Source organism: Cricetulus griseus, chromosome 7 (genome assembly GCF_003668045.3).
Source record: "Cricetulus griseus strain 17A/GY chromosome 7, alternate assembly CriGri-PICRH-1.0, whole genome shotgun sequence".
Lineage (NCBI taxonomy): Eukaryota > Metazoa > Chordata > Mammalia > Rodentia > Cricetidae > Cricetulus > Cricetulus griseus.
In genome coordinates this window covers 115557487-115580179 of record NC_048600.1, presented here as the reverse complement: position 1 = coordinate 115580179, position 22693 = coordinate 115557487, and the positions used below count along the sequence as shown (strand labels likewise).

Sequence of the window (22693 nt, the reverse complement as noted above, 5' to 3'; positions counted from 1 at the left end):
TAGGGCTGGAGAGATGGCTCAGAGGTTAAGAGTGCCAACTGCTCGTCCAGAGGTCCTGAGTTCAATTCCCAGCAACCACATGGTGGCTCACAACTATCCATTATGAGATCTGGTGCCCTCTTCTGGTGTGCAGATATACATGGAAGCAGAATGTTGTATACATAACAAATAAATAAAATCTTAAAAAAAAATTTTTTTTTTAAAGCAGGGCTAAGGATTTACTGAATTGGTAGAATGTTTGCCCAGCATTCACAAAGCCTCCAGTTTAATCCGAAACACAAACAAACCAATAGTTTTTTTTTTTTTTTTTTTTTTTTTTTTGAGAATGAGTCTCACCTGGTAGCCCAGGCTGACCTCAAATTCCTAGAGTGCTGGAATTATAAGCGTGGATTACCACAGCTGCCTGGCAAAAGCAAGTTTACTAAATGAAAGACTCTAGCACTCCCTGTTCTCTTGCTCACCTTAACACACTGATTAGACTTCAGCATTCATGTGAAGAGCCTTTCCAAAATTCAAAAGATGTTTATTGGCACAACTATCTTCAAACCTTTTATATAAGGCCCTTTATGGTTAAATGCAGTTTTCCTCATTTCTCAGATAACATTCACATCAAATCTGCAACCATCAATAGTTTCAAACCATAAAGAACTAAAATGTAAATGCAGTTGGTTGCTTTCCACTAGGAAGAGCTGAGAAGTAGACAGTGTTTGGATTTTATCAAATGACTAGTATATACTGTTAAAAGGAAAAGTACAACAGAAACCATAAATTATGTATTTTCCAGAGCCTGATCTAAACCTGAGAAATGTCCCCTGCTTGGACAGTTCTAAGAAATGTCTTCGCTTCTTTTACATTCCATACAGTTTAATTTTCCTCTCTACCACTGCATCCACTCTTATCATAAAGCAAAAGAGCCACAGGAAAGTCACCAGCTTCAGGGAGAGCTTAGGAAAACAAGTTAAATCTGGCCCTTGAAGAATTCTTTACAATACAGTAGCCACACAAAGTATCACTGAAAGGCATAAAGAGAACACTCTGAGTAACATATTTCCTTTTAGCACCATTATTGCCTCCACACACACAAAACTCAAACAGGTTGGGCCACCCATAGTTATGAAAGGCACAGCAACTTATTCTCACCAATTATTGGCAAACATGAGGCTATACAATGACTTAAGATAAGGCTGTAGGAGAAATGAACTATTCTAGCAGGGAAGATGGGAGAAAGCCAAAATCTTGTCTAAAAGGACAACAAAAACATCTAGGAACAAGATTTGCTTCATAAACATTGCTTTCATTCATTTTGGCAAATTTAAAACACTTACCCTGAAGAGTTTTTCCCAATCCCTGGCCCAGCTTCCACCCATGTTTCTGGAGTAAGCGGTGTCCAATATTATCCTGACAGACAGAACAGAGAGACAAACCAAAAATATTCCAATAATATATTCTTCCCTTCCTAGTGGCATTAAAATAGGTGATGACAAGAGATAATTCTACATATATGCATGCAAAAAAGGTGCTAATAAAAGGGTAAATGTGCCCAGTAAAAGGGACATTAATGTAAAAAGAAATGCTGGCTAGTATTTTATATGGGGAGCACATATGGGGAAGGGTCCTTTCTGACAGTGTGCTGGGCACCTTCTGTACATAACATTTTAAAACAAGAAAGGGGAAAGGAAAAAGGGGGAGGATTCACTTATGAAGTTTTAAAACTAACATTAAAAAGCATAAAATCAAGGTATTTATACAATCATATCCACCACCTAGACAGCACCGCTTTAAGATTGTTTTTTAAGAAAAGAAAAGAAAAATCTGCGTTTTGTTTAGTTATTTTGTTTATGTGTCAGGCTTTCATGATATAAAGTAAGTTGTAAGTGTAAGGCTACCCCAGCACGAGAAATGGAGACAACCACCAAATCCAGGCTAGGCTTGATTGGCTTTAATATACATAACATATAAATATAACCAGCATGCAGCCAATATTAAACTGAAAACATTGAGGTTAGTAAAACAAGAAGTTAAATTGAGTAAACAAAAAAATAAAATGAGCTCAAGCACAGACTGAGTGATGCATTTCAACGTGTAGTCTAACAAAAATGCTAAGATGTTAGAATGAAACAGGCCTAGCAATAAGTCAACAGTAAAGAACCATTAGTGCATGTGGGGTCAACATACATAATGTCTCATCTGAAAACAGTATTTCAATGTAAATCATATGAAAATTACTAAAAACAACAATTAAATGTCAGCTACTGCATGAAGAGTCAAGAAATCAGAACTTCCAAAGCCCTCTGTTTAATTCTCTACTTTTAAAAACTACTGCGAAATAACAAGACCAAGCTGTAGAACTACTGAACACCCAGGAAAAAATGCTATCAATCCAGAAAAAAAGCTAAAGGTTAAGCTGTAGCTCAGAAGAAGAGCAACTGCCTAACATACAGCAGACTGAGTCCAATCCCCAGCACATTGAAATAAATCAAAACAATCTTCAATATATATATTTCATGTAATTTATAGAAGTAATCTAATACTATCATCTAAAAACAATTAATAAAGCCTCACACATTATCTACTTGCTTTTCTTTTTCTTTTTTCTGGTTTTTGGAGACAGGGTTTCTCTGTGGAACTCTGACTGTTCTGGAACTCACTCTGCAGACCAGGCTGGCCTTGAACTCAGAGATCGGCCTGCTTCTGCCTCCCAAGTGCTAGGATTAAAGGCGTCCATCACCACCACCCAGCTTGTTTTTATTTTTCTTTAAAGAACAATTTCCTCCACAAGTTCAGAACAATATGCAGCTGAGTGATGGCTATTTTATTTTACTGGTGGAAGTGAGAGATCAGACTTTGATTTCTCATGCAGAATCTCATTAGCTTAGGCTGGTCTTAGACTTGCTAAATCCAAGGTTGACTTTAAAAATTGGATCCTCCGGCCTGTACTTCCCTAGGGCTGAGATTACAGATATGCACCACCATACCTGGTTTATAAGTGCTCGAAAGACAGCCTAAAGCCTCATGCACATTAGGCAAACACTCTACCAACTGAATTGCGGTAGCCCCCAAGACACTTCTTTTGTGTTTTTGCTTTTTCTAGATAGGTCTCACCATGTAGCCTACCAGGCTAGCCTGGAACTTGTGATAGTCCTGCCTCAGCCTTCCAAGTGAAACACAATACCTACAGTCCTTAATTTTATGGGGTTCCACGGAGTTTCGAAAAAATAAAAGGTGAAGGCAAATAATAAAAAGCTATTTTAAAACAAAAGGAACTATTGTGATATGTGGTATACTCATACACACACACATATATAGTATATTAAAAGGTCACGAGGAATTATTTTTGCTAAAAATTGTAAGAACTAGGAAACTCAAGGCTGTGTGTAATCCCAAGTGACAATGCTCACACCCAACAATGAGTATGGCTAATATCTATAAATAACTTAATAAAAAAGGGGGCAATCATATTGAATCACATTTATAATCCCAGAACTGGGGAGGTTGAGGCAGAAATGTAGATCAGGAGTTTAAGATCATCCTTGGTTACCTAACAAATTGGAAACCACTTGGGCTATGAGACAAAACAGCAGAAAAGACCTAGGGATTTAGTGCAGCTGGACAATACCTGCCTAACAGTGTGAGGCCTGGGTTTCAGCCCTATCACCTCAAAATTTTTTAAATTAAAAAATAAAACAAAAATGTATGAAAGCTGAGCACAAAAAAAAGAAAGCTCTTATTTTCCTACTATCAAAAAATGTCTATGTATGAGTACCTCTAGAAACAACAAGGGTAACAAAATGACTATTAGAGAGAGCATGTGGATGAGCTTGACGTTGGTGGCATACTCCTCATAATCCTAGCAACAAGTAGCAACAAGGAGGTTAAAGCAGGAGGATCACCTTGAGTTCAATGACAGTAAGGACTAAACAGTGAGATCTTGTCTCAAAAAAAAAAAAAAAAAAAAAAAAAAAAACCTAAATAACTAAACAACTGCAGTTCATCACTGTTTATTCTCTTGCTACATTAATGCTGTAACTGTATCTGGCACAAAGATCTACATATTAAATAATGCTGACAAATATTGTTGTCCCTCCCCCATTTTTCTGTGATTTTTTTTTTTATTCAATCTTTGGCCATGTGAGATGAGACATTATGCTGACTGTGTTATATTATGAATGCACTAAAATAAACAGACAGATGAAGCAGTATGCTATTTCCAAAAGCAGTGCAAGTGGAGTGAAAGCATTTCCATACGAACCTGGCTTTAAAAACTGGGCTGTCAAAAGAACAGTTAAATGTAACACAAAGTAAGAAACTGTCCGATCACTAATGGTCGCTTTATTTTTTTTTTTTGTCTTGTTTTCAATTCACTGCTTGCAAGTAATGTATTTATTAAAGAAGACTGAAAGCATAAGTAAAATAACGAGTCAAGACCAGCTGAGAGATTCAAGAGCAGCGTGTTGTGACTGACAACAGTGAAAGGAAAAGCAAATGTTAAAGGGAGAAAAAAAGAAAAGTTTAGGGTCATACACATTAGCACGTTTACAACACCACTCAAGAGGTTGGCTGCCGCCTCTGGGGAATGCTACTGATATGGAATGATAGTGGCATTACTCTTCCAAACCTAATGTTAAACTGTTCTAACTAAATATACTTTTCTCGACTTTTTGGAGTAGGAGCAGAGAATGGAATGTTTGAGGTTATAAACTATTGAACATGCCACTGAGGCCTTCTGAATAAAATAAACAAAACTGTAGGTACATCTCCCCACCAGCCTCACATAAATGAATAATTAATAAAGGAAACCTGGGCCTCTCCTATCATTTCAAACTACCTGCTTTTGGAAGAAAAGGCTGCTGTGTGACTCCCGACAGAAGTATTCAGTATGATCTACCAAAAAGAAAGAAAGAAAGAAAAAAAAAAAAATGGTGGCAGCTATGATCAAGAAACATTGTATACCTGTAAGAAATTCTCAAAATAAGTTGTTGTTGTTGTTTTAATATTGTGTGTGTGTGTGTGTGTGTTTGTGTGTGTCACTGAGGTCAGCTGTGAGCTTCCCTGAAGTAGGTGCTGAGAATCAACTTGGGTCCTCTGTAAGAACAATACTCACTCTTAACCACTTGGTCATTTCTCCAGCCCACAGAGTAAATTTAAAAAGAAAAGAAAGAAGAGAAACAAGGCAAGGCTAGGTGTGGTAGGCAGCACGCACTTATTCTCAGACTCCAGAGGCAGGAGCACCCAGATCTCTTCAGTTCAAGTACAGCCTGGTCTACAGGACATGTCCTGTTCCAACGGACAGCCAAGGCTACATAAAGAGAACCTGCCTCAATAAATCAAAATAAAGTAATAAACAAAATGAAGGAAGGGAAAAAAAAAAAAAACAAGAAAACCCAGGGGACTTGAGAATGATGGATAATACAAGGAAAACACAACAAAAACACTTTTTACAATAAAATAAGACTGTCTATCTCTGAAGTATAAAAATTTTCACCACCAATTAGCTACTCAATTACCATCCTAAAGAAAACAAGTAATATATTTTATTTAGGATTGTGATTCTGTGGTTTTCTCACGATAGAGTCCGGTGGCTGTAACAATAAAATGAAATAAAAACTTAAGCTTCCGGTGCTGGAGAGATGGCTCAGTGGTTAAGAGCACTGACTGAAAGCAATACAGAGAAACCCTTTTGGGGTGGGGGGGGAATATGAGCACTGACTGTTCTTCCAGAGGACCTGGGTTCAATTCCTAGCACCTCAATGGCAGTTTATAACTATCTGTAACTTCAGTTCCAGGGGGCCTGACACCCATGGCAAACACCAATGCATATAAAACAAAAATAATTAAAATAAAAACATAAACCTCCAGCCGGGCGTTGGTGGCGGCCTTTAATCCCCACACTTGGGAGGCAGAGGCAGGAGGTCTTGTGAGTTCGAGGCCAGCCTGGTCTCCAGGGAGTGCCAGGATAGGATCCTAAAGCTACACAGAGAAACCCTGTCTGGGGGGGGGACGACAAAAAACAAAAAACATAAACCTCCAACAGGTAGTTGTGACAGAATATAGGCAATCAGCACTAAATAACTAAATATAATTCTAAAATTGTTAACTACTGGAAAAAATATTTTGTAAAAATCAGTAACTCGGGCTGGAGAGATGGCTCAGAGGTTAAGAGCACTGGCTGCTATTCCAGAGGTCCTGAGTTCAATTCCCAGCAACCACATGGTAGCTCACTACCATCCCTAATGAGATCTGGTGCCCTCTTCTGGTGTGCAGATATACATGGAAGCAGAATGTTGTATACGTAATAAATGGTGCACGCCTTTAATCCCAGCACTTGGGAAGCAGAGGCAGGTGGATCTCTGAGTTCCAGGACAGCCTCCAAAGCAATACAGAGAAACTCTGCCTCTAAAAACCAAAAACAAGGAAAAATCAGTAACTCTGGGGGCTGGAGAGATGGCTCAGTAGTTAGGAACATTAGCTGGTCTTCCAGAGGTCCTGAGTTCAATTCCCAGCAACCACATGATGGCTCACAACCAATAAGTAAATAAGTAAAATTTTTAAAAGAAAATCAGCAACTCCTTACTATTTTGTTGCTACAATAATTACAAAAATATTTTGTCCTTTTAATTAATAAAAATAAAATATAACACTGGGCAGTGGTGGCACATGCCTTTAATTCCAGCACTCAGGAGGCAGAGGCAGGCAGAGCTCTGTGGTCTACAGAGCTAGCTCTAGGATAGCCAGAGCTGTTACACGGAGAAACCCTGTCTCGAAAAAATAAATAAATATGTAAGACCAGGAATAACGTTACATGTCTGCAACCTAGTCTACTCAGTGAGTTCCAGGGCTATAGTCTGAATTAGACTCTTTAAAAAAGAGTAAGAAAGCCAGAGATGATGGTGCACACCTTTAATCTCAGTGTTTGGGAGGCAGAGACAGGTGGATCTCTGTGAGTTTCAGGCCAGCCTGGTCTACAAAGCGAGTTCCAGGATAGCCAAGGCTACACAGAGAAACCCTGTCTTGGGGGAGGTTGGCAAAAAAAAAAAAAAGTAAGTGGAAAGCCAGGCATGGTGCTCTCACCTCTTTAATTCCAGGACTCAGGAGACAGAGGAAGTAGATCTCTGAGTTCGAGTCCAGCCTGGTCTACAGAGTGAGTTTCGGGACAGCCAGAGCTACCTAATAGGGAGATTTGTGGCAAAAGAAGAAGAAACAAAGAAAAGACTGTGAGGTGTAATGTCATGTGTCTATAATCCCATTGAGGTCCACGGTCATCCACTGGGGTTTGATGCCAGTACAGGCTAAAAGAAACTGTCTCAATAAACAACAAAAATAGCCACTTGTGGTGGTTCACATGCCAAATCTCAGAACTTGGGAGGTTAAAGCAGAATAGCCCTGAGTTCAAAGCCATCTTGAGCTACATACTGGCATGGTCAACAGGGAGACACTGTCCCCCCAAAAAATAAAAATAAAATAAAATAAAAGATATCATTTGAGTCTTAAATTATTTTACAAAACAAAATTTAATCTTTTTAAAAGTCTTTTAAAATAATGCAATTCACAATTAACAAAGATGTGTGGTGATAAACAGGCTAGGCTATTTACAATCTAAATGTACATGTAAGAATTACAAGGAGGGGCTGGACAGAGGGCTCATCGGTTAAGAGCATTGGCTGCTTTTCCAAAAGACCCAGGTTCAATTCCCAGCACCCACATGGCAGCTCACAACTATCTATAACTCCAAGATCTGACACCTTCACACAGACATACATGCAGGCAAAACACCAATACACATAAAATAAAAATAAATAAATTAAAAAAAAGAATTACAAGGAATTTCTATTTTAAGCTAAGAAATATGGCAAGTGAATTTTTCTTAAGGAGCATACACAAAAATGATTTTCTACCTGATTCAGAGTTCCCAGAGTTGAGATTCAAAATGGCAGCTATATGTTCTTCAGCTGAAAATGAAGTCCTACTGTGCCCAAGTGAAGCTGAGCTGAAAACCCTTTTTTTTCCCCGGAGGGGTGGGGGCACACAAAGAATTACGTCAATTGACTTGTTCTGGTTTTCTATTTCTAAAATTAAAACATAAATTAAAATTATGGATTGTCGCTGAGCAGGGTGGTGCACACACGCCTTTAATCCCAGCGCTTGGGAGACAGAGGAAAGTGGGTGATCTCTGTGAGCTAAACACCAGCCTGGTCTACCGAGTAAGTTCCAGGACAACCGAGGCTGTTACACAGAGAAACGCATTCTCAAACACACACACACACACACACACACACACACACACACACACACACACACACACTAAATCAAATTTTGTATTACCAACATGTGTTCCTGTTTATTATGTGAGCGTTTTCAAATGGGAAGGTCTTCAAAAGGAGAAAGTGCTTTATAAGTAACCACCAATACGCTTAAATGTAATACCAACATTAAAAAAGAAAACAAAACAAAACAAAAAACCCTCATTAACTATTTTAGATGGTCCTCAACATTTTTATCTATTAATTAACATGAAGTAGAAAACCTTCCCAAAACTGCTCTCTGCTCCGTGTAACTATATACCACTACAGTAAGAAAGACCATTTGGCAACAGCACCATCATGTATGATGGGAGCCTGCCAAAACACAAATAAAAAATTATTTTATTGCAAGGGGCTGGCTATAAATTTTGATACTAGAAAATAGAATCTCATATCAAGAGAAAACTACACTTCTGCTCTATCAATAATTAGATGAATATTAACCCCACACTCAATTTTCTTTTAGTTGACAACCACATTCAATTTATAAAATTTAGCCCATTTTCAGCAGGACAAAAATGGTCTCTTGAGTGGGTTGTAAGCTTTGCTGATTGTGTATTAGAGACTCTAGAAGCAAGAACCAATGCTACCAGGTGAACCCATGCAAAGAACAAATTTGTAAAAATTCCCCAAACAAAAAAAAAATCTATAGCTCACTACAGATGACAAATGAAGACTAGAGAGAAAAGCCATATAGTAATGCTACACCATTCAGCTCCAAGAAGCATATTGTTTATTGTGCAGTCCACATAAAGTCACTGCTAAGAGTCAAATTAGCAGTCTCACAGAGTTACATTTTGGAACTAGTGGAGTCCACAGATCTAAACAGATATGCAACACAACAAACTCCAGCTACACAGGTACTACTAAATCCTTAGATAAGTAAACTAATAAACATTAGCAACTAGAGTCTGAAAACTTAACACTAATTTTTAAAGCCCACTCAACCTGACAACTCCTAAAGTCAGGATTTTAATCAGTCAGGTAGAATGAAAAAACTACTACTACTAGATGATGGATAGCTGTACTTGGCACACTGGCATAACTAGACCAATGACAGCATTTTTCATTTCTATGATGGAGGCATTTTGTCCAACTCACATGCCCGTCTGATTTATCATCTTCAAACTAAGATAAAGTTCATAAAGATTATGTATCCTAAACAGTACCAAATGTACTGTAATTACAATAGCATCTAAGTTTGGACTATAACTTTAGATCACATTTAGTTTTCCAAATATTTTAAATGTATGGAGGTCATAATTGTGGCTTGGACTTCAAAATTTCATAAACTAACAACTTTTAAAGTTCAAACTAAAAAAGTTGCTTGCGGTAAGAAAAAAATGTTGTATTTTGTTTTTTCCATAATTCAGATAACCAAATTACCTGCCAATTCTAATGTAATTTTCTTAAAAAATGTTTTACTCTTGACCAGAAGGATATTTTATTAGTTGAAACAAAGGAAAATAAAATTTTATAGTAAATATTATCAAATACTTTATGAATCTTAGATTTTGTTTTTAACATTTGCCTATTAAAACTGAGTAACTCTACCATTTCTCTAACAAATCCAGACTTCAGAAGTTTGCTAAATGTATAATTTATTAGCATCTTTGAATCTCATTTTATTTTTTGCTGGTTTGTATCAAATATGCTCTATTATGAAACAAACAGCCTTAATTCCATACTCATGAAAGCCCTTCATACAGGCATACTCTTGACACAAACCTGTGCAGACCTCCACAGTTATCAGCTGCTGCTGATTACCTTTCTTATTTATTTAAATGACTACAGTTTTAGCTCCTGCAATGATCTGTAGACTCCCAAAGCTGTGTATTCCCAGCCACTTTTGAGTTGCATGCTGTAGCAAAACAGTCAGCACCTCTCAAGATATTGCTGCAGAGAAAGATTTTATTCAGCAGAGGCTTTCTGTGTTAGAAGCAACATTTCCCCCCTAGAACAAAACAGCAAGATAGCCAGCCAGCCCTGTGAGTAAATCTGGTGGGCATTCAGATGATTGGGGACTTTTCCCTTTGGATGAGAAGGAACACTCCCTACTTCGATATCAATCATATAGGAGTTCCTTTAAAACTTCAAGTTTTATTTCCAAATGATTAGGTGGCAGAAAAGAATCTCTTTGTTTTCTGGGTCCCACTTTTCTTTTTTTGAGTCCTACTTCTATTTAACACAATGCATCCTACAAAAGTCTTCCTACTATTACTTAAACTACCAATTCATAATTAATGCGTATGTTTATGGATTCCAGGAATAATTTTTCATTAGAAGTATAACTTAATATAATTTATACATCTCTGACCACACATTTATTTTAAAAAATAGAGATGCAGTCTGAGCACAACAGCATTTGTTATTTTAAATGGAGAAGATCAACATTATCTAATAAACAAGACTTAAGCTGGAATTTACTCTTACTCACTGAGATTACTGGACAATGATTAGACAAGCAGACTGTCTTGTCCTAGTGCTTTGCTTATGAATACATGACCAAGAAAAAAAAATCCTGGGCACTGTGAGAAAACAGTACCATTAGTCTCATGTCACAGGAATGAATTTTAAAATACTGTAATGTGGGCCTACACAGGATTTAAAAGTGCTAAATGTCAATGCTTTAAAAAGAATATTGAGTACAGTGACAATGAACCAGGCTACAGATTCAGGCTAATTAAACTTCTGATACAAGTCAAAGTACTCAACAGAAATAGCTTATCCATGTGCCTCACAAAATATGGTACTAAGGAGTTGTTACTAGTGATTTGTTCTTAAAACTCTGACACAAGGAAATATTTTTAAATTAAAATGGAAAACCAAATTATTTTCAAGTACAAATCATATATCTTGCCTATGGGTTTCATTATAAAATTCTGCCTGATAATCATCTCTGCTACAGAAGAAGGCACACACCTTGGTGAGTTTTTAACTTAGCCAAATGGGCGTGGCATTTTAACCTGATGTTAAGATACAGGACTGGATCTTCAGCACATTATCAGATATGAACTCTCCCTCTGCAGCATTATCACATGCGTAATCGTTTACTGCCATGCCTAGTCTAGCATCATGCCAGCACATTAAGACAGAAAGTACTATATGCAGTGTTCACTGGACCAGAAAGACAGAAATAAGAAGGGGAGGTGGGGGAGAAAGAAACCCTAGAGAAGAAATTAAAAAAAAGGCAGACCGTGCAATACAAACCAGATCATGGCTGCTTAGCTAATATGGGCCAACTGCTGTGGAAGAAAAATGTCGAACACCCCAAGTTGTGTAAATTTCTGTAAACATCTAAACACACACACAAACACACACAACACCAACCTAATTAGGAACGTAAATATATGTTGATCCTTTACTATGCTATAGTTTTGAGAACAAAAGCTAAATTATCTATACTTTCTACCCTGCCTTGTTATCTTACAGAAGGAAAGGAAGCTAGTGTTTCTAACAGGGAGGGGAGACCTATTGTGACTGATTACAAAATTAGGACTCCCTTTTTGACCTTTTATCGTTCAAACTTTACCAATGCTTCAATGAAATCCTTTTAAGTGTGTGCATGTAAGCATAAATTTTAAATACTGACAATAACAAGTTTAGACACTTTAATAAAGTATAGTTATTTTAAAATGTTTTATTTTTTAAATGTTCAAAACTTAAGACTTCTTTAAAATTAAGAAGCAGAAAATAAATCTCCTTGTTCTATGACTTGGTATCACTGATGTCATAGATTAAGAAGCGTAAAAAGGCAAAATTAACTAATTTTTGACCTGGCAAACAAAACAAAAACCACCAGACATTTCTTAAGCTACAGAGACCAAGCTTACCATTTCTCAAGGGTCTAACAGTTTGCTACTTCTTAACTGTTTCTACTGGAACATTTCACACATGACTATACTGCCCAGAAAAGGTATTAAAGGATCAAAATACATTTTACTCCTTTATTCAATTTACAAACACACTACACCCTACTTTCTATCTTTATCAAAGCTTAATATGGGCCAAAATGACATTTTTTCCCACTAAATCCTAACTTTTTTTTCTCTAATTTCCCAACATTATTAAATCACATCCAAAACTCCACCTGATTACTTCAAGACATGCAAGAAAATGGCTCTAAACCTTACTATTAGTTCTACGTAAGTTTAACTTCACTCACATCAAGTGACACACAAGCTCTACCTAACTAGCTAAGACCCAAAATAAGCACGGGTCATCTTACCGATTCTATAGGCTTGTCAAGGGATGCTTGTTCAATCTCCAAGTGTCCTTCTTCGTACTGATCAAAGTGATTACCCTGGAAAAAAAAAAACCCTGCAGTTATTTTCAAAAAGTATTAAAGTGACTGGTAAGCTAGCCAACTACAAGTTATTTTTAATATTTTTTTCAGTAGAAAGCCAAAATTTTACCATAAATTAAGACTCTTTAAAAAAAAAATTTAAGGCCCAGTGAGATGGCTCTGAACTATAAAGGCATGTGCCACCAAACCTGATCACCTGAGTTTGATCCCTGGCACCCACATGGTGGAAGAGAACCTACTTCGGCCAAGCTGTCCTCTGACAGGCACACATTTGCCATGAAACACACAAACCCCACATACTGCCAAATAAATCCCAGCACTCAGGAGGCAGCGGCAGGTGGATCTCTGTGAGTTTGAGACCAGCCTGGTCTACAAAAGGCCTCCAAAAGCCTCCAAAACCACAGAGAAACCCTGTCTCAAAAAAACAAAAACAAATCAAAACAAAAAACCTGCCACCAGATGATGCAGCTTAGCGGCAGAGCTCTTAATCAGCACACATGAGGTCCTAGGTTCAATCTTGGGGGATAGAGGTATGCACTCACCCATAAACAGTTCAGGGTAGGAAAGATGGCTCAGAAGGTAAGTCTTGCTGCCCAAGTATGCAAATCTGATAACCTGAGTTTAATCCCCAGAACCCACGTAGAGAAGGAAAGAAAGGACTCCATAAAGTCACATGATGACCTCCACATGAAAGCTATGTCATGTGAACCTACACAAGCAAACACAGACGCTTTACTAGAATTTAGAGGTATAATTTGTTGCAGGATATTTGATCACACTGTGAAACTCCAAAACTGTATGAACAAAATTAACCTTGGATCAGGAGGCAGAGCCAGTGACTAGTTGACAAGAATTAGCCACATAGAGTACAGAGGACCCAAGATAGATAGACTAACAGGAAGGAGTGAGGGAGAGACTCAGAGATTCTTAGGCCTTTTTGGTTTGGGATGGAGATACTTTCTGGCTGGATCTCTAGCCAAAAAGGAAGGTCAGCTGGTTGCTTGTCATGTTCTCTGACCTAGCTTGTCATGTTCTCTGACCTAGCAGGTTTTTACTGATTCCTGAGACTTTATTGGTAAATAGAACAACTTAGATAAAAACACCAATAATTCACTGATAAAAGAAGTTGCTTAGCAGGCCTGGCACACACCTTTGATTCTAGTACTTAGGAGGCAGAAGCAGACAGATCTTACGAGTTCAAGGCCAGAGTGAATGCCAAGACAACAGGGCCACACAGACAAATCCTGTCTCAAACAACCAAGTGGTAGAGGGAGGTTGCCTAGTATGCACAAGACCCTAAGAGTTCAACCATCAGCACGGGAAAATAACAAAAACAAGGAAGAAACAGTGAAAAGAAGGCAAGCAACCAAAACAAAATGAAAAACCTTAAGAGTCTATATCTAGAGCTGGAGAGATGGCACAGTGGTTAAGAGTACTGACTGCTCTTCCAAGAAGATTTGATTCCCTTTGCTGACATGTTGGTTTATCAAAACCATCTCTAACTTCAAGCCCAGGGAATCCAAAGGGACCAACATGCAGACAACACATCCATACACATTAAAAAAAAAAGTCTGTGACTTGAGAGCCTGGAAAGACAGCTCAGCAGTTAAGAGTGATGGCTGCTCTTACACAGGATCTGGGTTCAGGTCACAGCATCCACATGGCAGCTCACAACTGTCCATAACCCCAGTTCCAGCATTCTCTTCTCAATTTAGGCACTAGACATGCACACAGTACACACACATACATACATGCACGCAAAACATTCAAAGAGATTTATTAAATATGCAATTGAGTATAAAAGAGTGTGTCAGGGAGCTGGAGGTGCTGCTCAGAGGTAAAGTATTTGCTCGGAATGCAAGAGACCTACATGCAGTCACAAGTCCTGAGAAATTAAAACAAAACAAAACAAAAAAAAGACTAAATTCTGAACACTTTTTCCCCTAACAAATGTCTGAATTGTTAACTAAAAACATTATCAACCACTTGTGACATCCATGCATCAGGAAGACTTTTTCATAAACAGCATTTCTTTCTAACTATTTTTGTTAAGTTTCTGATGAATGATCACACATCAATCATTAACAAGGCTGTAAACATCTGACTTTTTTCCATCTACATGAGGTGTGAGCCAAGTTTAAATTGATTTTAATTTTGACATGCCTCTCAGTCTACCTTTAACTTGACTCTGGCTAGTGAGCATATTACACAGATGCCACTGTCTTTCCCCGCTCTCACTAGCTAAAAATTCCTTTTTTGTTTTTGTTTTTTTCCAGACAGGGTTTCTCTGTGTAACAGCCCTATCTGTCCTGGAACTTGCTTTGTAGACTCATCTGGACTCAAACTCCCTAATGCAGGGATCAAGCCTGACATTTGTTTGTTTCTTGAGACAGGGTCTCAGGCACGCAGTCCTTGGACTCACTATAAGGAGCGGAGGATGATACTGAACTTCTGATCTTCTTGTTCCCTTGTCCCAAGAGCTGAGGTCACTGATATACACTGCCACACCCAGCTTTCCCTTTTCTACTCCGTTTATCAACACTCCTTGGAGACTGTCTAATGTCTCTGAGCAAACTTAGTACTGTGGCTCTACCTCACAATTCAAATAACATGCTTATCTGTAATTAGGATGTTTTATTACTATTACATTTATATGAGTGTGTGTTCACATTTGTGTCATGCTACACATACTGAAGTCAGAGGACAACTTGTGAGGGTTCGTGCTCTTCTCCTACTATGTGGGTCCTATAGATGAAACTGAGACTTTTGGCGGCAAGCACCTTTAACCACTGAGCTATTTGCTGACCTCAATCTGGACTTCAAATTCAAACCATATAATGATGTTACTGGTACACTGGTATAGCTCAGTTGAAAAGAATGTTTGACAAACACAAAGCTCTGGATTCAATCTCCAACATCACACAGACTAGTTTTGGTGGCAGCAGCAATCCCAACACTTAGGGAGGTGGAGGCAGGAGGCCCAGAAATTCAAAGTCATCCTTGGCTACACTGCTAGTTCAAGGCCAGTCTGGGATATATGAGACCGGCTCAAAAGAAAAGGTTATAAAGGGATTTTTCTACCTTCCAGGGAAGGAGGGAGGGTGGGGAGAAAAAAAAAAAACAGAGAAGGCAGTAAGTGATTCCCACAACCACATGGTAAAGGACAGAACTATCAAAACTGTCCTCTGACCCCCACAAGAACACTGTGGCACTCACAGTCCACACTCATTCATACAAACAAAAACTGTTTTTTTTTTTTTTTTTTTTTTTTTTGAAACAATCTCAGTATTAGAGCAGGCTGGCCCTGTACCCACAAAGACCCACCTGCCTTTGTTTCTGAAAAGCTAGGATTAAATGTATGTGCCACCACACCCTACCCTGCTAAACCTCAAATTTTTAAAAAGAAGCATGCCGGGCTTTGGTGGCGAATGCCTTTAATCCCAGCACTCGGGAGGCAGAAGCAGGCGGATCTCTGTGAGTTAGAAATCACCCTGGTCTAAATGAGCCAGTTCCAGGGTTTCTCTGTGGCTTTGAAAGCTGTCCTGGAACTCGCAGCACAACCTGGTAGTAGCACCTCTTTTCAAACAAACTCTTCTAAAATCCCATTCTGGTATCACAGATGACATATATAAAAGATGCCAACTTGGGGCTGGAGAGATGGCTCAGAGGTTAATGTCTTCTGAGGTCCTGAGTTCAATTCCCAGCAACCACATGGTGGCTCACAACCATCCGTTATGAGACCTGGTACCCTCTTCTGGTGTGCAGATATACATGGAAGCAGAATGTTGTATACATAATAAATAAATAAAATATTAAAAAAAAATATGCCAACTCAAAGGTAGAATGCTTGTATAGCATGATCAGGTCCCTAACTGTTGATCCCCAGTATTAGAGGGGGAAAGGGGAAAAAAGGGGCCCATAAGGAACCCTATAAACATACTGTATAAAAAAGTAACAGATGGCTTTCCTATTGCTATTTAACACTGTGATCCCATAAACAGATTCTACAAAGCCCTTGAGTAAAGGTTACATTTTTATTATGATCATTATGGTATTTCCCCATGCTAGGTGGAGAAGGGCACTCAGGCTGTGTCTGCTCAGTAAACACCAGGCTCCCAAACTGCTCCCTCACCTCTAAGCCCAGCAGTAAGGAGGAAAGGGGGGGTCTAGGCCCTGCTCCTATCCCCTAGTACTGAATCAGCCTAGGCCATGACAACATGACCTCCACAGGTCTCAGCAGCTTCAGGCTGACTGGCTCCAGAATGAGAGGTGCACAAATACCAGCCCAAACTGAAACACAGACTACACTGCCAGATTATGTTCAGTTCCTAGGAAAATCCAAAATGAAGTGTAAAGGTACTGGTTGCCAAACTGTCTGAGTTTGACCTGAGACCAACATAGTGGAGAGAACTCTCACAAATTGTACTCTGACCTTCACACATGAAATATGGCACCTATACATACATACATACATACATACATACACACACACACACACACACACACACACACACACACACACACGTAATAAATGCAAAAATAGGAAAAATTATTTCCCACTAATAAATACATAAAAGGGCCGGGTGTTGGTGGTACACGCCTTTAATCTCAGCACTCAGGAGGCAGAGGCAGGAGGATCTCTGTGAGTTCGAGGCCAGCCTGGTCTCCAGAGCGAGGTGCCAGGATAGGCTCCAAAGCTACACAGAGAAACCCTGTCTCAAAAAACAAAAAACAAAACAAAACAAAAAATGTATCCTTAATGACTGTGAAATTTATCACAGTCAGAAGCCTGCCTAGAAGCCCTTGAAAGACACACATCTGAACAAAACAGCACAGAAAAACTGTCCAAAAGGTCACATTATTTGTGTGACCTATAAATCTACCTTCCATAATTGATGATTCAATTATACTGTGTAAAACATATGTGAGCAGCCCCTATCTTTAAAATAAACAAACACTCACAGATAATAAGTAAAACTGCTAGTAGAATAAAGGATCTTGAATACAGGTTCAGGAGCAACATTGGACAGCAAAATGGTTCAGCAAGTAAAGACACTTGCTATGCAAGCCTGATTACCCGAGTTCAATCCCAAAAGTCCCCAGGAAGGTGTAAGGCCCTAACTGACTCCATAAGGTAGTAAACTGACCTTATTTTCATACATATGCATTGTGGGACACACACACACACACACACACACACACACACACACACACACACACACCCAATAACTAAAAGAGTTATAAGCCAATCTAGGGCTTAGAGAGATGGTAGTAAGAACATATAGTACTCTTACAGAGGACCCAAATTTGGCTCCTAGCACTCATGTGAGGCAGCTCACAACTGCCTCTAACTCCACCTTCACAAGATCTGATGCTTTCTGCTGGCTTCCACAGGCCCTGCACTCACAAGTACAAACCCCTCAGATATTCACATATACCCATCATTTTTAAAAAACAAAAATCGGATGTGGGGTGGTTGTGGCGCATGCCTTTAATCCCAGAACTTGGTAGGCATCGGCAGGCAGGTGGATCTCTGTGAGTTCGAGGCCAGCCTGGTCTCCAGAGGGAGTGCCAGGACAGGCTCCAAAGTTACAAAGAGAAACCCTGTCTCAAAAAAACCAATAATAATAATAATAATAATAATAATAATAATAATAATAATAATTAGAAAAGCTAGTCTAATTTCAAGCCCTATGATGTAACAGAAGTATTAACCAAGTTACTGAACTGTCTATGCCACAATTATTTCATTTAAAAATGGGAATAATACCAGCTACTCCATAAGTATTATTGTGAAGGTAGAGATAATATACACAAAACCTAGAGAATAATGCTTTTTTTTCTTATTTCTTAACATTTTTCAATTTTATTTATGCATTTGTGTGTGGGAGCACACATGTGGAGCTGGTCAGAGTTAAACCTGTTGGAGTCAGTTTTCTCCTAGCATGTGGGTCCTGGGAATCAAATTCAGTCATCAGGCAAGCTTGGCAGAAAGTAACTTTTCTAGCTGACACATCTTGTTGGCACCTTATTCAAATTTTGGGACAGGGTCTCACATAATTCAGGCTGGCTTTAAACTAGCTTATGTAGTCAAAGATAATACTGAAGTCCTAAATTTTCCTACTTCTAACTTCAAAGCTCTGGGATTACAGGAGCACACTGTCAGAACTGGCTTTTCTTTTTTTTTTTTTAAAGACAGGGTCTTGTTATATGTATCAGGGTTGACCTCAAATTCACAATTTTCCTACTTCTGCCTCCCAAATGGTAGACATATAAATTTGCACTACTATGTTCAACTACTTAAAACCTTCAAAGGAGGCTACATTCAACTTGTGAGTAATCTAAGCTTGAAACATTACTCACTGAGCATCTTACTAGGTTTCATTCCCTCAATGGCTTTAAACCAAAGGACATTATTGACAGTCAATCAATGTTCTTTTATTAAAACACCCAGAGATAAATATATTGACTATTCTCATTTTATATTATTATTACTATTTTCACCATAGTACTAAGGATCAAATCCAGGGCCCTTCACATATTAGGCAAGTACTCTACCACTAAAACTTATTATACCCTGAGCCTTTAAGGTTTTGTGTTTTTTTGTTTGTTTGTTTTGCTTTGTTTTGTTTTGAGACAGGCTTTCTCTTTGTAGCCCTGGCTGTCCTGGAACTAGCTCTGTAGGCCAAGCTGGCCTCAAACTTAATATCCGCCTGCTTCTGCCCTTAAGTATTTTTAAAGGAATTTTTAAAAAAGAAATGATAGCATAATAATTTACTGGGAATGTAACTCTCCAGTTGAGAACCTGCTATATATACACACATTATACACTCATAGATAGATAGATACATACATACATACACACATACATACATACAGAATGCAATTTAAAAAAAAATAATTCGGGGGAGGCAGAGGCAGGTGATCTCTGTGTTTGAGGCCAGCCTAGTCTACAGAGCTAGTCCCAGGACAGCCAGTGCTGTTACAGAGAAACCCTGCTAGGAAAGAAAAAAAAAATTCCATTTCTGAATTGGTGATTTAATTCAGTGGGTAAAGTGTTTGCCTACTACCATGCACAAAATCCTGGGTGTGGAAGAGCTCACCTGTAAGCCCAGCACTGCTGAGACAGGGAATTCACAAGTCAAGGTCATCCATGGCTATATTGCAGATTTAAGGCTTTGTGAGATACATGAGACCTGGTCTCAAAAAAAAAAAAAAAAAAAAAAAAAAAAAAAAAAAAACTATTTCCAATATTCAATTTAGGAAAAATGCTAGGACATTCAAAATTTTAAGTGGATTATGTCAGAGCAAATGCAGAAAATACAGTTTAAAATGGCATGTAGTAATGTCAAGGATCTTCAAGGCATCTATTTTTGATTTTTAAAAAGTTTTTATTGTATTAACTTCATGGGGAGCATCAGAGGACAACTTTCAGGATCTGATTGGGTTCTTTCCTTCCACTTCTAGATCCCAAGACTCTAACTCAGGGCGTGAGACTTGTTGGTAAATGCCTTAAGTTCCTGAACCACCACCATAGCTGCTTATTATTTAATTTCTTCTTCCTCTTCCTTTTTCAACCACCTAAAATCAGATTTTTGTGAGTTTTTAAATTAAAATTTTTAAATTTATTATTATCTTGTGTGTATATTATGTGAGGGTCAGAAGATATCTTCCTGGAATGGGTCTCTCCTACCTTCTAGGGACCAAACTGAGGGTGTCAGGCCTATGGGACAAGGGTTTTTAACCCACTGGGCCATCTAACTGGCCCATAAAATCAGATTGTATATGAACTCTACTAAAGCATCAAAACGTGTTCCTATTAGTTTCTAAGTGACAGCACTCAAATTCTGATACCCTGTTTTCAAAATCTTCATTCAAAATCCTCTTTGAGCCTGATGAAATAGTTGAGGGCCACTTTTGCTCAAAACTGTCTACCCTGTCTGGTTTCAATTTTATTAGGTCACCTTGAAATTCTCAACTCTGAAAAGCATTCAAAGGTTTTCATCATCCGTATGTATATCTCCTTAAATAATTTTAAGTTAATAAAATTAATAAAAGCTCATGCACTTTGTACATGCTTTATTGGGCTTGCTATTCAAAAAAACAAAAACAAAAAACAAAACACCTTCTCGGGTATCAAATGTCCAAACTGAACTGCCTCAAACTTCTGTGGACCTTCGACACATTCTTAAAAACGCCTTGAGATGCTGTTTGGTGCTGCAGCCTATACAGCAGGCACATGATCACACTCGGGTTTTCAGCAACCCCCAAATTCCTTACTGCTGCAAAATTCCCAGTGTTCTACGCAGAAGACTGTTAGACAGTTTTTAAAAAACTGCTAAATTGTTTTGTCTATCTACCAACCCAATCATCTCCAAGAATTCAAACCCTTCAAACTGCCTTCTGACACACAGCTACCGTAGTCCTGTGTTGCTTGGAGTAAGCTCAAATGGATAAAAACTTGAGTTCCGAGGCTCATCCCTTGACCCAAATTGCTGTTGCCAGGAGATGCGGTAGTAATGCAGTGATTTGCATCTCTGAGGAGGTATTTTACGTAGAAATAGCCAAAGGCTACTAAATCCTTTATAATTCCAATTATTTCTGTAGTAACAATTTCAACAGTTAAAAGATGGATCATTCTAATTCGGCCTTGCCCCCACCCCGCAACGCCTGCCATCGTAGGGACATCTTTCCAGATCAACACTTGCAAACGAAGAAAAATGAAGGTTTAGGCACGAGTCACCACCTCACGCTTGGGAAGGCCATTATTATACCCCTTACAAATCTTGGTAGGATTCGAAGTTAAGTTTACACCAGTCCACAGTCCTAATACCTTACTGTTTCCCAAGCCCAATTAACGGCCTGAAAACAACAGCAGTATTTATGCCCAGAGAAAGCTCAATGCTCGCCTAAACAAAAAGGCGTCTGATAAGTAAGGGTACCCTTTTCCAGGGCGAGGACAAGGTTACAGAGACGATAAAGGGTTTGTTTATCACAATGAGGGAGGAGGAGAAAAGATTCCCAATGTGATCGGGGCGAGCAAAATCCAAGGAAGGGTTCGGACGCCCTGGCCTGAAAACCACTGGCCCAAGCCTTCCCAACCCCAGCCCTGTCCCCTGAGGGCCAGCCCTGCGCCTGCACAGGCCCCCGGGCCAAGCCAAGCGCAGCCCCAACAGAGCAGCCCGCTGGGGAGCCAGGAGCCAAAGAGGAGGGAGCCGGCGTCTCGGGGGCGAAGCGGAGGGGATGAAGCCGGAGACGCGGCCTCATCTCAGGCTGGGAGGCCCCTGGAGAAATGAGAGGCAGAAAAGAGAACCGGTTTGCAAGGCGGAGCAGAGCGCGGGAGGACAGAGAGCCGAGGCGGGAAGGCGGAGGCCCCGCGCTCGCGGCGAGCCCTCCGGGGGGTCCTCGGAGACGCCCGTGTTTACCTGAAAGTCTCTGTCCTCGTTGAAGCGGGAGAAGCGGTCCGCCATTTTGCCGCCTTCACTCCTCCTCAGGACGACGCTCTCCGGTTCGCTCCTTCCCTCCCGCGACACCCGCCCCCTCCCTGCTTCCACGCCTCCTCCCACGCCCACCGGGCGCGCGCAGCTGGAGGGGGGGAAGGTTAGGAGGGAGGGAGGGAGGGGGGAGCAAGAATGCGTCCCGACGGGAATTCCGAGGGCGCAGGCGCTTTGCGGGCCCGGAGGCGGAACCTTCGCGCACCACCCGGTTTCGCGCACGGCCCGGAGCGACCCTCGCGGGGCCGCGCATGCGCACTTGCTCCAGAGCGCCACAAGCGCTTCCGGAGGGAAAGATCAGCAGGGCAGGGCTTGCTCGCTTAATGGTGTTTAGTAGTCTTTCTTCTGCTCTTGTTTACGATCGAGCCCATCCTGTATTGGCCAAATAATAGTATACAGCAGCACGAGATATGATTTTTAGAGCCAGAGTACTTTTAAGTGTTTTTATTGGTTTTGGATAAGGGTTTCCTGTAGCCCAGGCTGGACTCCATCCAACTCTCCATGTAGCAGAGGCTCGACTCCCAAGTCCAAGGAGAGTATTTTTTAAATTGACACATAATAGGATTACTTGAGAGGCAGGAAAAAAAAAATCTCTT

At 39.6% G+C, this 22693-nt stretch overlaps 1 protein-coding gene across 5 annotated transcripts in view; it reads right to left on the bottom strand.

Annotated features, from left to right (window-relative positions):
* Nucleotides 1–22226, bottom strand: part of Gpatch8 (G-patch domain containing 8) — a 73189-nt gene extending 50963 nt beyond the window's left edge. For 2 of the 5 annotated variants that reach the window (XM_027427990.2, XM_027427988.2), the window contains exons 1-4: nt 22029–22087; nt 12526–12600; nt 4250–4267; nt 1326–1398 (exon numbers count right to left, since the gene is read on the bottom strand). Coding sequence is in view for 1 of the 5 variants with exons in the window: in XM_027427987.2 (XP_027283788.1) it covers nt 1326–1398; nt 12526–12600; nt 22029–22073 (193 nt within the window). In the remaining 4 variants the exon portion in view is untranslated. Of the gene's footprint in view, nt 1–1325; nt 1399–4249; nt 4268–11507; nt 11543–12525; nt 12601–22028 lie in introns of all 5 variants that reach the window. The other 3 variants (XM_027427991.2, XM_027427989.2, XM_027427987.2) reach the window with 2 other exon arrangements.
* Nucleotides 22227–22693: the final 467 nt, after the last annotated feature.